Source organism: Panulirus ornatus, chromosome 40 (genome assembly GCF_036320965.1).
Source record: "Panulirus ornatus isolate Po-2019 chromosome 40, ASM3632096v1, whole genome shotgun sequence".
Classification (NCBI taxonomy): domain Eukaryota; kingdom Metazoa; phylum Arthropoda; class Malacostraca; order Decapoda; family Palinuridae; genus Panulirus; species Panulirus ornatus.
Window position 1 is genome coordinate 3491631 of NC_092263.1, and position 16235 is coordinate 3507865.

Consider the following 16235-nt stretch of genomic DNA (forward strand, 5'->3'; position numbering starts at 1 on the left):
GACCTAACTCAGTCGTTTCCTTTACCATCTTCCAGAAACTCTCTCCCTTTAACTCTCTTCCATCTGCCTTCCAGACTTCCTCTCTTCCAGCCCTAACATTCCCGATGGGTCATTAAGTGGATCTGGAAGTCGCCATACACTTACAAAGCTTACAAGTTAAAGCGTAACAACAACATTCATTAGCTCGTCCAGGGAGCTGTAAGATAGCGCTGCCGCTCGACCTGAATGGGTGCCATGGCTTTTCAAGATCTTGGGTTCCTTTGGCTTGGAGAAGCTTTAGCTGGGCCTTTCAAGGGAACGAGCAGCTTAGCTGAATCAATCCTAAGCTTAGGGGGAAGTGTAAACACCCGAGGGAGGCCGTGATTAGTTGAAATGAGGTTGTTGGATTGGAGAGTGTGGGAGCCACTGAAAGTGAAGATTAGACGTTGATTATTATGATGAGGTTCAGTTGAGGACGCTTCAAACCCACGTTGACCTGCCCGCATGACCTTTGACCCATCGGCATGACCTCTAACTCAAGATGACTCCCCCTTGTGACCTTTGACCCAAATTGACTCACCCTTGTGACACTTGACTCATGTTGACATAACCTTGTGACCTTTGACCTAAGTTGACTCACTTTCGTGACCTTTGATTCATGTTGACCCACCTCTATGACCTTTGACTCATGTTGACCCACCTTTATGACCTTTGACTCAAGTTGACACACCCCCCATCTCGTGACCTTTGACCCCAGTTGAGTGGGCGTGGTGACCTTACCGTCGGCTGAGGTAGCGAGGCGGAGGTCGTCTGGGTACTGGTCGATGAGCCGTTTGATGAGGTCGATTTGTTCTATGGTCAGCTGCACAGCGTTCAACCGCTGGGCTTGGCACGGCACGTAGGAGACCCAGAACTGTGGGGGGGAGGAGGAGATCAGGGTCAGTGGTACGGCACGTAGGAGACCCAGAACTGTGGGGGGAGGAGGAGGAGATCAGGGTCAGTGGTACGACCAGCTGCACGGCACGTAGGAGACCCAGAACTGTGGGGAGAGGAGGAGATCAGGGTCAGTGGTACGGCACGTAGGAGACCCAGAACTGTGGGGGGAGGAGGAGGAGATCAGGGTCAGTGGTACGACCAGCTGCACGACACGTAGGAGACCCAGAACTGTGGGGGGAGGAGGAGGAGATCAGGGTCAGTGGTACGACCAGCTGCACGGCACGTAGGAGACCCAGAACTGTGGGGGGAGGAGGAGGAGATCAGGGTCAGTGGTACGACCAGCTGCACGGCACGTAGGAGACCCAGAACTGTGGGGGGGAGGAGGAGATCAGGGTCATTGGCATGGGGTATCACTAGATGGATGGCCTCCAGCATCAGGGATTAACACGGCACGTGAGGGATAAGAGTTCATGACATAATGAATAAAACTTGCAAATATAACACACATAACACATTAGCCCTAGCAAAGCTAACATAACACAGTAGACCTAGCAAAGCTAACATAACACAGTAGACTTAGCTTTAGCTGCCCCCTATCCCACACTTCTCTCCAGTCTGAGCCGGGCTGGGGGGTAACACAGTCTTCATACATCGCCCCCAGCTTGGCCCCTCTCCCCACCTCCAGCGTCTCCACCACACAAGATGTCTGACAAACTTCTTATTTGTGTTTGTAATGGAGCTGGTCTGGTGGTAATCTAACCCCAGGGTTTGCAAAATGGATCTGTCCATGTGTACTTCACCAAGTCACCCCCTACACTACGATTTTTTTTTTCTTTCTCTCTCCCAGGTTGGTAACACGATATGTTACTTCTGGAACACCTTTGTTTCCCATTTTCCTCCATCACATAGTGAATGATATGTTAAGGCATGAAGATCTGGGGCTCTGGTATTCTTACAAATATCACAAGACTCGACGAAGACTTTGGCCAGATCTTGGGTGCAAGTGGTCACTGTGGTGTGTGTGATCTAGTATTTGCTGATAACCACGAGGAAAATGAAACGCGATAAGTTCACAAGTGCACTTTCGTGTAATGATCACATCGTCAGGGAAGATATAAGAATGAGATAGAAGGCTTAGAACAATCAGTTGATATACAAAGAAGAGACGTAGCTAAGACGCCATTGGTAAACAAGTGTTACCGGGTGATGGTGTTCGGGTCTGGCATCATGTCTGTCATGAAATTTAATTGTGGACAAGACAGAGAACAGTTTACAAATTTTGCCCACAACAAAGCTATCCAGTTTGTATAGACCGTCACTAGTATGCATGTTACAAATCTCTGTGTATTTAACCGGGGAAGATTCATTGACATTTCCTTTTGGTCATTAGCAAAAGTTCCAGTTGTTGATCTCTTAGAATATCTGGTTGATGCCTTAGATGATAATGGTTTACCTGCTTCAAAAATTGTGTATAAAAGACCGTGTATTTCATTTCAATGGGGAGTATTATGGGCAGAAGATGGGTATGGCGATGGGTAACCTTTAGTCACCAGTTTTAAGTATTCCATGCGTGGAATTCTTTGAAACAAAATTGCCAAGAGATATCTTACCCTCTAAGGCAATTTGATTTAGATATGTAGACGAGGTTCTTTGTGTTTGGCCGACAAGCGAAAATTTACAAACATTTCTCCCTTTACTTAACAATTTAGTCCTTTCAAAGTTACTGTGGAAAAGGAAAATAATTGTTACCATAGGGTTAGGAACATGTTAAGGTTTAGCATATACAGGAAACCAGCCAATCTTTGTTCTTACATTCATTATTACTCAACTCAGAGTTAAACAATCATCATTTCTGTCGATGTTCCTTAGGCCATTACGTATATACAGTCCTGAATTTATTGAGAAAGAATTTGAAGATGTATTCCATTGGACCCAAGTTAAAGTATCCTTGATCTTTCATTGATAAATCACAAGTTGGCAAAGAAATGATTTTTTAGAGTTAACTCCAAAGCTCTCCTTGATACCAAGAATCTTTTAGTTCTTTCTATTGATAATTTTGCTACTCCCCAGGTTGCTTAAAACCTTTAATGTGGATATAATCTTCAGCAATAACAGTATTATCAATAATATCTTAAAAGCTCGCTAGAAAATTCTGCGGGCTGTGTTTACAGAATCCTTTGTAAAAGTTGTAATATGTTTTATATTGCGCAGACTGGTAAGGATCTTTATGAAAGACTTAAGTAACATAGATATAGTATAAGGACAGGAGTCAAATCATGTTAAAATCATGACCATTGTATTGACTGGAGTAACGCTGATTCAGTTATAAACTCTAACTCCATGACCAACAGAAATATCATTGAATCTTCTTATTGAATACACAAAGAATTGTCTTATGAATCCGGTAACACTTGTTTACCAATGGCGTCTTAGCTACGTCCCTTCCTTGTATATCAACCGACTGTTCTACGTCTTCTATCTCATTCTTGTATCTCCCCTGACGATGTGATCATTATTTGAAAGTGCACTTGGGAACTTGTCGTGTTTTATTTTCCCCTAATCACAGTATCTGTAGGGTCGCACATGACACATTACTGGTAGTTTAGTAAATCTCACATGACACTTACAATATTCCTTTCAACAACTAACAATACTTTTTTAGGTAGTATTGTCTGGTAGTGGAGGGGCAGTACTGTTTGTCTGTCTCTTTACCATCACCAGGACACGTACGGAGCACATCCCCATCACCAGGACACACACGGAGCACATCCCCATCACCAGGACACATACGGAGCACATCCCCATCACCAGGACACACACGGAGCACATCCCCATCACCAGGACACATACGGAGCACATCCCCATCACCAGGACACACACGGAGCACATCCCCATCACCAGGACACATACGGAGCACATCCCCATCACCAGGACACACACGGAGCACATCCCCATCACCAGGACACGTACGGAGCACATCCCCATCACCAGGACACACACGGAGCACATCCCCATCACCAGGACACATACGGAGCACATCCCCATCACCAGGACACACACGGAGCACATCCCCATCACCAGGACACACACGGAGCACATCCCCATCACCAGGACACATACGGAGCACATCCCCATCACCAGGACACATACGGAGCACATCCCCATCACCAGGACACACACGGAGCACATCCCCATCACCAGGACACATACTTCTTTCCTTCCTTCGTGGCAGCAAAACCCTTACCAGCATCTGTGGTCGGCCAGGTTCAGTCATGTCCTACTCCACTTCTTCCTCTCCACTTCGTCTTACCGCTTCCCGTCCTTCTCTCTCTCTCTCTCTCTCTCTCTCTCTCTCTCTCTCTCTCTCTCTCTCGCCTCCTAATCTAACCCCCACTCACTCTCTCTCTCTGCTCGCTCTCCTGGTGCTCTTCGTCCTCCTGGACCCTCCCACTCCCTCCACGTATTCACAAAACTATTTCCCTTCCATTCTTTTTTTTTTTCTGCTTCACTGTGAGGAGGAATGTCGCAAGTTTCCGGCAGTCTCAGACCTCGTAGGCGCCTTGTCCACGTCCTTGGAAGAGAGAGAGGCGAGGGAAAACGCGAAGCGCTGGGAGGCGTTCAGGGAGCCGCTCTTACGTCCTACACCTTCACCTGAGTCACCTGTTGCGCCACCTAGACTCCCCTGGGGGAGGAGGGTTAGGGAAGGAAGAACTTGACATGATCCTGGGTGAAGCTTGTTTGTTGTCCAATCATCATCCCGTTGTTGAGCAATAATCTCTCCACTCCTTGGTTGGCTGACTGATCCGTCCATAGTTGTCTTTTATCTTTGGCCTCATTTTTGTGGTTTGCCAGACTCGTCTGACCCTGTATACCTGGCCATTTGTTATCACGTAGGTGCCCTGGTTGTGTATGCCACCTAACCTCAAACCAAGACATTGCCCAGTGGTTTTATATACTGGGTCAAGCCACCTGACACCTTAGTTATTTTCACCTAGGCACCAGGCTCACCTTAAATCATCTAAGGTACCTGAAGACTTCTCCTGAAGGTGGACGCGACTCACCTGGACGACTCACCTGTATCTGTTAACGACCTCCTTGAGCAGGGTGTAGGTGATAAGGTGCCATGAGTTCACCTTGAGCTTTTATCACAGCACCTAGACTCACCTAAGATTTCGCAAGTCCCTCAGGAAGACTAGGGAATGAGTAGGAGACTCACCTAATCCCAGCCAACTCACCTGGGTACCTACTGGAGGAAACTGTGTTAGACCCAAGACGTACCATGCCACCTGTTTACACCTAGACCAACATGAACAATGTTGTCTCTGTCCAGCGTATTAGAACGAGTCCCATCTGTCTAGCAGGAATGTCTGTCATCCATCATACTTGACTGTCTATCTGTCCATCATGCTTGATTGTCTATCTGTCCATCATGCTTGACTGTCTATCTGTCCATCATGCTTGATTGTCTATCTGTCCATCATGCTTGATTGTCTATCTGTCCATCATGCTTGATTGTCTATCTGTCCATCATGCTTGATTGTCTATCTGTCCATCATGCTTGATTGTCTATCTGTCCATCATGCTTGATTGTCTATCTGTCCATCATGATTGATTGTCTATCTGTCCATCATGATTGATTGTCTATCTGTCCATCATGCTTGATTGTCTATCTGTCCATCATGCTTGATTGTCTATCTGTCCATCATGATTGATTGTCTATCTGTCCATCATGCTTGATTGTCTATCTGTCCATCATGCTTGATTGTCTATCTGTCCATCATGCTTGATTGTCTATCTGTCCATCATGATTGATTGTCTATCTGTTTACTTGACAGTCTATCTGTCCATCATACTTGACAGTCTATCTGTCCATCATACTTGACAGTCTATCTGTCCATCATACTTGACAGTCTATCTGTCCATCATACTTGACAGTCTATCTGTCCATCATGCTTGACAGTCTATCTATCTGTTATACTTGAGAATTTGTTCTTCCATTATGCTCGTCGTGTTATACTGGAGATATAACCTATGTCATGGTTTGGTATACTATCAAGAGAACAGCTTTTATTTTGCATGACTATTATATAACCTTCATATACGTTAAGTAATATAAGTTTGCAACTTGTTTCATATATGACTTTATAAGACTCAGCGTACATACACTCTCACAACTAATTTCCACCACAGTTCAAAGTAAATAACTCACTGTATTTCAGTAGAAAATAAGTAACTCATTTACTGTATTTCAGTAAAAAATAACGGTATTTCAGTAAAAGATAGATAAATCACTATTTCAGTAAGAAATAGATAACACTGTATTTCAGTAAGAAATAACACCGTATTTCAGCAAAAAATGAATAACTGTATTTCAGTAAAAAAAAAATAACTCGCTGTATTTCAGTAAATAGATAACTATTTCAGTAAACAATAAATAACTTACTGTATTTCAGTATTGACCAAGTCGTAACATTTATGCCATTCACGTATTCATGAGGACTCCGTGGTCTGCATTCATCATGAAGCGACGACACCAGCGGTGGTGCACAGCTTGACCGAGGCAGCTGCTCCACACTCTGACACTTGATCGATCATCTGGTGAGGTGTGTGTGTGTGTTGCAAAGTGGCTACACCTTAGTGGTAAAGCTGATGGTGTCTTTTAGTGCCTTGTTAGAGGCAGGAGGAGTGTTGGTGTTCCTGTGCACCAGCTGTTGTTAGAGGCAGGAGGAGCGTTGTAGTTCCTGTGCACCAGCTGTTGTTAGAGGCTGAGCACCTATCACACCACCTGGGCACCTCTCACACCACCTTGGCACCTCTCACACCACCTTGGCACCTACCACACCACCTGGGCACCTACCACACCACCTGGACTCACCTTGGCACCTATCACACCACCTTGGCACCTATCACACCACCTTGGCACCTATCACACCACCTGGGCACCTACCACACCACCTGGGCACCTACCACACCACCTGGACTCACCTGGGCACCTACCACACCACCTGGGCTCACTTACCACACTACCTGGGCACCTACCACACCACCTGGACTCACCTGGGCACCTACCACACCACCTGGGCACCTACGACACCACGTGGACTCACCTGGGCACCTACCACACCACCTGGGCACCTACGACACCACGTGGACTCACCTGGGCACCTACCATGCCCTCCTTCAACCTGGGCAGGTCAGTATGTGACCAGGAGGACCTGGACCAGGGGCGCAACTTCTTCAGTTCGGCTGTGAAGTTGAAGCTGTGAAGTTTGTTGTGCATGAACTTACGGATGTTCCACGGCAAGTCGTTGTGTCTGGGGGCGGGAGCAGATGTGCGGGTTATATAAGGGGAGAGTTAAGGGGGTTTATATGGGTAGGAAGAAGAGGCCTTGTATGTTGGGAGGAGATGCCTTCTGTGTGTGTGTGTTGGGGGAAATTTTTATGGGGCAGGGAGAGGCCTAATATGTGGGGAGTATGGGGCCTTATATGTGGGGAGCAAAGGGGCTTATATGTGGGGAGTTGAGGGCTTATATGTGGGGAGTTGAGGGCTTATATGTGGGGAGTAGAGGGCTTATATGTGGGGAGTAGAGGGCTTATATGTGGCGAGGATAGGCCTTATATGTGTATGTTGGAGAGAGAATTTTTATGTGGCAGGGAGAGGCCCAACATGTGGTACAGAGTGGGCTTATATGTGGAGTGTAGAGGCCTTATATGTACTGCAGAGAGGGCGTATATGTGGAGTGTAGAGGCCTTATATGTATTGCAGAGAGGGCGTATATGTGGGGAGGAAGGGAGGTTATATGTGGTATGGGGCATCCTTCTGCATGGGGAGAAACAGGAGTTGGGAATGTTTTATTGGTTCAATATATTACTGATAACAGCACATGATAAGATATGAACATAGATAAGAAATACAATTGGTCAATAATATGAACAAAGATAAGAAATATAATTGGACGATAATGATAAAAATGAATAGGTCAAATTTCTCGATACAGACGAGAATTTATTTCTAAGTACAGACATATAGAACAAACGCTTTTGACATTATGACAAAGATTGAATGTCTATCATAGACGTTTTTGATTTAGTCCCACCCAAAGTTACTGATAGCCACGCGTGGTCTGGCCAGCTGGCGATGACCATGTGAGTTAACTGAACAGACGTTTGACGGTAAACAAAGACTAACTCACACATGAGAGCTTTGAGTTATCACATTAAGTTATAACTTATGTTGACCAAGTTACTGCCAAAGCAGACACTCTCGTTTAATCTCCGGGTAAGTTTCATTCATGAGGACGAATGGAATAGTGATTTATTGTCTAACTGCTTTTATCATAGCCTCCTTCACTAGTGCAGCAGCCAGCTGTAGTCATACCACTTGCCGCTCCCAGCTGGTGCTCTGAACCACCAGCTGGCCTGGATCCAGCTAAGGCATCTACCTTCCTCGGATGACGAGGTGTGACGCTCTTCCATTTTCGAGATGAACAGTTCAATAGGCAGGAACTCTACTGTAATATTAGTGGTTTCACGGCTTGATAGTTTGGTGGCTGGCCGAGCTGTGGGGGGTAGAAGACCTTCCAAACCATCGTAAGGTAAGGGAAGGGAAGGTCTCAGACCCAGCTGTGGGGGTAGAAGACCTTCCAAACCATCGTAAGGTAAGGGAATGGAAGGTCTCAGACCCAGGTGTGGGGAGTAGAAGACCTTCTAAACCATCGTAAGGTAAGGTAAGGGAAGGTCTCAGATCCAGCTGTGGGGAGTAGAAGACCTTCTCAACCATCGTAAGGTAAGGGATGGTAAGGTAAGGTCCCAGACCTAGCTGTGGGGGTTGAAGACCTTCCAAACCATCGTAAGGTATACGTAAGGTAAGGTCCCAGACCTAGCTGTGGGGGTAGAAGACCTTCCAAACCATCGTAAGGTATACGTAAGGTAAGGTCCCAGACCCAGCTGTGGGGGGATCTAGTAATGGTAGCTGGTGCAACCGTATTGACAGGTTCCCAACAGTGGTTCTGCTGTTGGCAAGCTGGTGGCCCAACGTTGGCAGGTTCCCCATAGTGGTAGCTCTTGGTGGAAGCTGGTGGCACAGGGTTGGCAAGTTCCCCCAAGATATATATTGCGTGCAGTGTTGCCTCACTGGATTACCCGCACGCGTAACTCTGAACCCACCGCCTCCCTCCTTCAGTCGTATGTTTGTGTTGCATTAGCAACTACGGCAGCGTGAGGAGTCCAGGAGGGCTGTAGTACCCTGGAATGGAGGTCTTCTGGGAATGGGTGTTGTGCCCCGACCCCATGGTTAACCATTACCAGAGCACAGAGTGACTGGGTGAAGGCCAGTCATGGAACAGAACAGTGTCTCTGTTATTAAGGAAGAACCTCTGCTTCTTCATTGCTTTCGTGTGGGTTTGAAACCCAAGCAATGGATGACTGAGTCTTTCTGGTTCATTCAAAGTATAGTACTTATAGCATTACGATAATAGCGGCTGCTAAATTCGCACTGCAGCGGTGAATATGACATGTAGACTATTTTGATAGTCTTTTGCAGTGATTATGATCTGGAAACCTGTTTTGATCTTCTCCCATCAGAATAGTGTTACTTTGTTCACTCAAACATTGAAATAGATAGTATTTTGTAGGGAAGTGTTAGGAAAAAGTGTATATGATCTAGATAGTAATTTGTAGAGAAGTGTCTAGAGAAAGTGTATATGATCTAGAAAGTACTTTGTAGGGAAGTGTCTGGAGAAAGTGTATATGATCTATATAGAAACATTGACATCTCTCATTATGGATCCATCTTCCTGCGTAATATGTCATTACCCTGTTATTTTCTAAGGTTGAATTTCGTTACGTGTGACAAAAGAACAGTGGGGATGGATTCAGTACGTGATCCTGACGAAGGGATTTTAACTTGGTTTACTCAGGAAATAAATAAGTTTTTCCCTGGACAGCTCCTCACTGTTTCCAGCCGTTCTCTTCCTACGCCCATCCATAAGATTCCAGAGGCCAGTCATCTGTGTCTGATAGCCCACAGGAGGTCGAGGTCACTCCCCACAGTCATTGTTTAGTATTCCAGAAAGCTTTTAGTCTTCCCCTTAGGCTTCCAGGACAGATCCTGGAAGTCTGAGGTCTAGATTAGAGCCCCCGGCATAGATCCAGGAAGTCCTTGGCCTTCCCCAGAGCCCTCATCACAGTTCCAGGAAGTCCTTGGCCCTCCCCAGAGCCCTCATGACAGTTCCAGGAAGTCCCAGGTCTTCCCTAGAGCCCTCAACACCGTTCCAGGAAGTCCTTGGCCCTCCCCAGAGCCCTCATCACCGTTCCAGGAAGTCTTAGGTCTTCCCTAGAGCCCCTATCACCGTTCCAGGAAGTCCTTGGCCCTTCCTAGAGCCCCCATCACAGTTCCAGGAGGTCTTAGGTCTTCCCTAGAGCCCCTATCACCGTTCCAGGAAGTCCTTGGCCCTCCCCAGAGCCCTCATCATCGTTCCAGGAAGTCCTAGGCCCTCCCCAGAGCCCTCATCACTGTTCCAGGAAGTCCTAGGTCTTCCCTAGAGCCCTCATCACCGTTCCAGGAAGTCTTAGGTCTTCCCTAGAGCCCTCATCACCGTTCCAGGAAGTCTTAGGTCTTCCCTAGAGCCCTCATCACCGTTCCAGGAAGTCCTTGGCCCTCCCCAAAGCCTTCACCACTGTTCCAGGAAGTCCTAGGTCTTCCCCAGAGCCCTCATCGTCGTTCCAGGAAGTCCTTGGCCCTCACCAGAGCCCTCATCATCGTTCCAGGAAGTCCTAGGTCTTCCCTAGAGCTATCATCACCGTTCAAGGAAGTCTTAGGCTTTCCCCAGAGCCCTCATCACCGTTCCAGGAAGTCCTTGGCCCTCCCCAGAGCCCTCATCACTGTTCCAGGAAGTCCTAGGTCTTCCCTAGAGCCCTCATCACCGTTCCAGGAAGTCCTTGGCCCTCACCAGAGCCCTCATCACTGTTCCAGGAAGTCCTTAGCCCTCCCCAGAGCCCTCATGACAGTTCCAGGAAGTCCTAGGTCTTCCCTAGAGCCCCCATCACAGTTCCAGGAAGTCTTAGGTCTTCACCAGTGACTCAAGAAGCCTCAGCCATTGTCTACAGACACTACTATTATTTCCATTAAGCTTCTGTGAGTCGCCACAGCCACCACCACAGACTAGGAACATCCCAGCCATGTCCCACAGCCACCACCACAGACCCTAGACCATCCCAGTCACTTAACATGTGTCATAGAGCCAGGACGTCCCAGCCATGTCCCACAGCCATCACCACAGACCCAGAATGTCCCAGTCATGTCCCACAGCCATCACCATAGAACATACACCCAGGACACCCCAGTCGTATCCCATAGTTACCACCAGATATCCAGGACGCCCCAGGCATGTCCCAGACCCAGTATTTCTCTATCCCAGCCACCAGCAGACCCTCAGGTAGCCCTAGTTACCCCTTCTCTCTCTCTCTCTCTCTCTCTCTCTCTCTCTCTCTCTCTCTCTCTCTCTCTCACACACACACACACACAGTCAGCAGGGTGAATGGAGGAGCTTTAGCTGGCACGATTCAGAGTAGCAACTGCTAATTGCCTCTCGTTCTAAGTGATACAGTTGGCGACTCTGATGCCCCCGAGCAAGACGGTCTTCGGAACATTGATCAAACGTAAACATACAAAACTTCCATCCTCCATCTCCTCGCGATCTCGTTGTCCCTAAATTAACACGAACTTGCAGCTCCTTTGATACACCTGTCAACTTTATGAATATGCATTTGCTTATTAACTTCATGGTAAGAGCTCCGTTTGAGAAGACAGGCACCACAGCTGCCTATGAGGATTAGAAATTAAATCGTGTGTGTCTTTGTGAAACTAAAATGAACATCAGATAGTCGTCCTCATTGGTTTACGTGCATATCTTGCCCATTCAGAATCCAATTTTTCGTCTATCTATCATAGGACCAGCCATGCCCTTTGATGTTCTATCTTCGTGTCTGTTTGTCTCGGCAGAAATAATATCCCGTTCTTCATCAGTCAGTCAAACTTGCGCGCTTGCTGCTATTCCCTTGTCGCTATCAAGAGTTCCCATTATGCACGTTTCCTTGTGATGGCGCTGGTGTTCCATTAGTCCTGAGAAGCAGCTGTCACTTCCCCCTTTTGTGAGTATTTCCCCGTATTGTCTCGGGCGACACAATGAAAACTTTCATCCACTCGTTTTTTGAAGTCTGTACTCATCATCCTTCCTGGATCAGTATCATCTTCTGATAACTCGGGAAAGAACTTTGAATATCCATCATCAAGTTTTTTTTTCTGTGATTATTTTCTTTCATTGATTACAGTCATTGGAAATTGCAATTAAGGTTGTAATAAATTCTGAGGGGTAGGGGTGGTGGTTTGGAGTCTACTCTTCCAAAAGCAACTGAATAGGATTGGATGTTCCAATAATGTTGATGTTTCTGTAGTGTAAACACGCTCAGACATGGGTCCTTCCCTTATTGAATTAGTCATTAGCTTCCTCAAGGCCCATGTAGGCTTCTCAAACTAGTCTATTGCGCCTTGGGGATTCACAACAGAAGGTTGTGTTAATGGTGTCAGATTTTCTTTTACATAACCTCTTGAATTCTCTTATATTAAGATCAGTTATTCCAGGATATCATGTGGTATATCTTTCCTTGAATACTGGGATCTGTACAATAACGAAAGACACTATTGGGCTACGTATTCTTAAGAAGACTAAAGATAAAGACTTTATTATAATAAGCAAGAATGAGGTGCATCCAGACATTCCATTTAAAGGGATATTCACCAAGCTTCTGACATTAGAATCCTGGAATCTTAGTTGGAATAAGATGTGTGTTCCATGATTTTGCCAGATCTTTAGTTCCAGCAACCATTCCGCCAGGCTGGAACACAAAGTCTCCGGCTAATGTAAGGGATTCGTCTGGAGTTGGGTGTTATCTATAGCCAGACATGGTAGGTAAGGTATCAAGGACACCTGGAAGCAAGAACCAGGCATTGATTCTCCTGAAGGAGACGTGGTCGAAGATTTACGAAGAAGAATAGATTCCTGACTCTGGCATTCAATTGTTTCCTTCCATCTACGCTGGCTTTGCTGGGTAGGATATTTCTTCCTTTATTGTCTGTAGGTATCCTGGTAATAATGGCAAGTTTGCTAGTAGTTGCTGCTGTAGTCTTCATATCTAAGACAACTTCCAGTCTTCATATCTAAGACACCTTCCAGTCTTCATATCTAAGACACCTTCCAGTCTTCATATCTAAGACACCTTCCAGTCTTCATATCTAAGACACCTCCAGTCTCATATCTAAGACACCTTCCAGTCTTCATATCTAAGACACCTTCCAGTCTTCATATCTAAGACACCTTCCAGTCTTCATATCTAAGACACCTTCAGTCTTCATATCTAAGACACCTTCCAGTCTTCATATCTAAGACACCTTCCAGTCTTCATATCTAAGACACCTTCCAGTCTTCATATCTAAGACACTTCCAGTCTTCATATCTAAGACACCTTCCAGTCTTCATATCTAAGACACCTTTCCAGTCTTCATATCTAAGACACTTCCAGTCTTCTATCTAAGACACCTTCAGTCTTCATATCTAAGACACCTTCCAGTCTTCATATCTAAGACACTTTCCAGTCTTCATATCTAAGACACCTTCCAGTCTTCATATCTAAGACACCTTCCAGTCTTCATATCTAAGACACCTTCCAGTCTTCATATCTAAGACACCTTCCAGTCTTCATATCTAAGACACCTTCCAGTCTTCATATCTAAGACACCTTCCAGTCTTCATATCTAAGACACCTTCCAGTCTTCATATCTAAGACACCTTCCAGTCTTCATATCTAAGACACCTTCCAGTCTTCATATCTAAGACACCTTCCAGTCTTCATATCTAAGACACCTTCCAGTCTTCATATCTAAGACACCTTCCAGTCTTCATATCTAAGACACCTTCCAGTCTTCATATCTAAGACACCTTCCAGTCTTCATATCTAAGACACCTTCCAGTCTTCATATCTAAGACACCTTCCAGTCTTCATATCTAAGACACCTTCCAGTCTTCATATCTAAGACACCTTCCAGTCTTCATATCTAAGACACCTTCCAGTCTTCATATCTAAGACACTTCCAGTCTTCATATCTAAGACACTTTCCAGTCTTCATATCTAAGACACTTTCCAGTCTTCATATCTAAGACACTTTCCAGTCTTCATATCTAAGACACTTTCCAGTCTTCATATCTAAGACACTTTCCAGTCTTCATATCTAAGACACTTTCCAGTCTTCATATCTAAGACACCTTCCAGTCTTCATATCTAAGACACCTTCCAGTCTTCATATCTAAGACACCTTCCAGTCTTCATATCTAAGACACCTTCCAGTCTTCATATCTAAGACACCTTCCAGTCTTCATATCTAAGACACCTTCCAGTCTTCATATCTAAGACACCTTCCAGTCTTCATATCTAAGACACCTTCCAGTCTTCATATCTAAGACACCCTCCAGTCTTCATATCTAAGACACCCTCCAGTCTTCATATCTAAGACACTTTCCAGTCTTCTTGTCCAAAACACCTTCCAGTCTTCTTGGAGTATTCTGGATTGGATTACACCTGAAATCATATGATGTCCATATGATCGAAACTAACGTTCATCGAAATGAATATAAGGGAGTAGTGAACACAAATCAAAATGGCGTTGGTTTATTGTCTTTCGTTCCAGTAATACTATGGCGACTGTGATGCCTCCGCGGAACATGACAGACCTCAGAAGAGTAAATGAATTCAAAGATGACATTATGATCGGGGCATAAACCTTTTCCAAACCTGTAACATGATGATAAAGCAACACGTATGCATTTAAAGGGCAGGAGTATAAAAAGATTGTAAGGTGATTCACAGCAAAGATACATAAATATAACAGCTCATGAATTAGAGATAATAGCTATGATAAGACTATAAAGAATTGGTTCTATGATGACCTTTTATGGACGTACAGGAAGTAAACAAATCATGACGTCACACTTGCAATGAAAACGGGAACCATGGGGAAGCCACTGACCCGTCGAAGAGCGGGGTCTCCCTGAGCAGCGTCTTGGCTGTGGTGAGGCGCTGCTGAAGGGAAGCGCCAGGGTCCACCCGCAGCGCCAGGGGCACGCCCACGCCCACGCCCGTCACGGCCGCTAGCACCAACACCAGGCACACCCACACCTTGGTCCTCGTCCCGAATCCTCCGTCTCCTGAAGAGGAAAATGGCAGATGGGATGACACTTGACAAAGTGACAGATATCTGTTGGCTACAGTCACGTGATGGAATGACAGGTGACAGACAAAGTGACAGAGATGTGTTTGACACAGTGGCATGATTATGACAGGTGACACATACAATGATGTATTAGTTAAAGTAACTTGATAACAAAATCAGAACCCAGTTATACGAAAAAAATATGGGGTTTTTGTATCTCCCACATACATAGAAGGAGGGGTAAGGATACAGAGGGAGGGAACTAGGGAGTGAGGAGGGCTAAGGGTACAGGTGGAGGGTACTATGGAGGGAGGGAGGGGCAAGAGTACAAGTGGAGGAGGGGAAGGACTTGAGAGATACAGGTTCAGGAAGGAAAGGATAAAGATCACGGGAAGGAAATGTCTGTGACGGGTCCTTCACATGGACCGTCTTCCCCAACGGTCCTTCACATGGACCGTTGTCGTACCCAGCCGTTCTTCACACGATGAAGGAACTCTGTATCGTGCCTGACGAAGGAGGAGCCATGTGTCATGCCTGATGAAGTAGGAGCTATGTGTCGTGCCTGACGAAGGAGGAGCTATGTGTCATGCCTGACGAAGGAGGAGCTATGTGTCATGCCTGACGAAGGAGGAGCTATGTGTCATGCCTGACGAAGGAGGAGCTATGTGTCATGCCTGACGAAGGAGGAGCTATGTGTCATGCCTGACGAAGGAGGAGCTATGTGTCATGCCTGACGAAGGAGGAGCTGTGTGTCATGTCTGACGAAGGAGCTGTGTCGTGCCTCACGAAGGAGGAGGTTTGTGTTATGCCTCACGAAGAAGGAGCTGTGTGTCATGCCTCACGAAGAAGGAGCTGTGTGTCATGCCTCACGAAGGAGGAGCTGTGTGTCATGCCTCACGAAGGAGGAGCTATGTGTCATGCCTCACGAAGAAGGAGCTGTGTGTCATGCCTCACAAAGGAGGAGCTGTGTCATGCCTTACGAAGGAGGAGCTGTGTCATGCCTCACGAAGGAGGAGCTGTGTCATGCCTTACGAAGGAGGAGCTGTGTCTCATGCCT

At 46.1% G+C, this 16235-nt stretch overlaps 1 protein-coding gene across 2 annotated transcripts in view; it reads right to left on the bottom strand.

Annotated features, from left to right (window-relative positions):
* Nucleotides 1–16235, bottom strand: part of LOC139761315 (dipeptidase 1-like) — a 154419-nt gene that overhangs the window by 24353 nt on the left and 113831 nt on the right. For both annotated transcript variants that reach the window (XM_071685369.1, XM_071685368.1), the window contains exons 4-6: nucleotides 14996–15173; nucleotides 7073–7229; nucleotides 760–892 (exon numbers count right to left, since the gene is read on the bottom strand). In XM_071685369.1, coding sequence (XP_071541470.1) covers nucleotides 760–892; nucleotides 7073–7229; nucleotides 14996–15173 — 468 coding nt within the window. The remainder of the gene's footprint in view (nucleotides 1–759; nucleotides 893–7072; nucleotides 7230–14995; nucleotides 15174–16235) is intronic.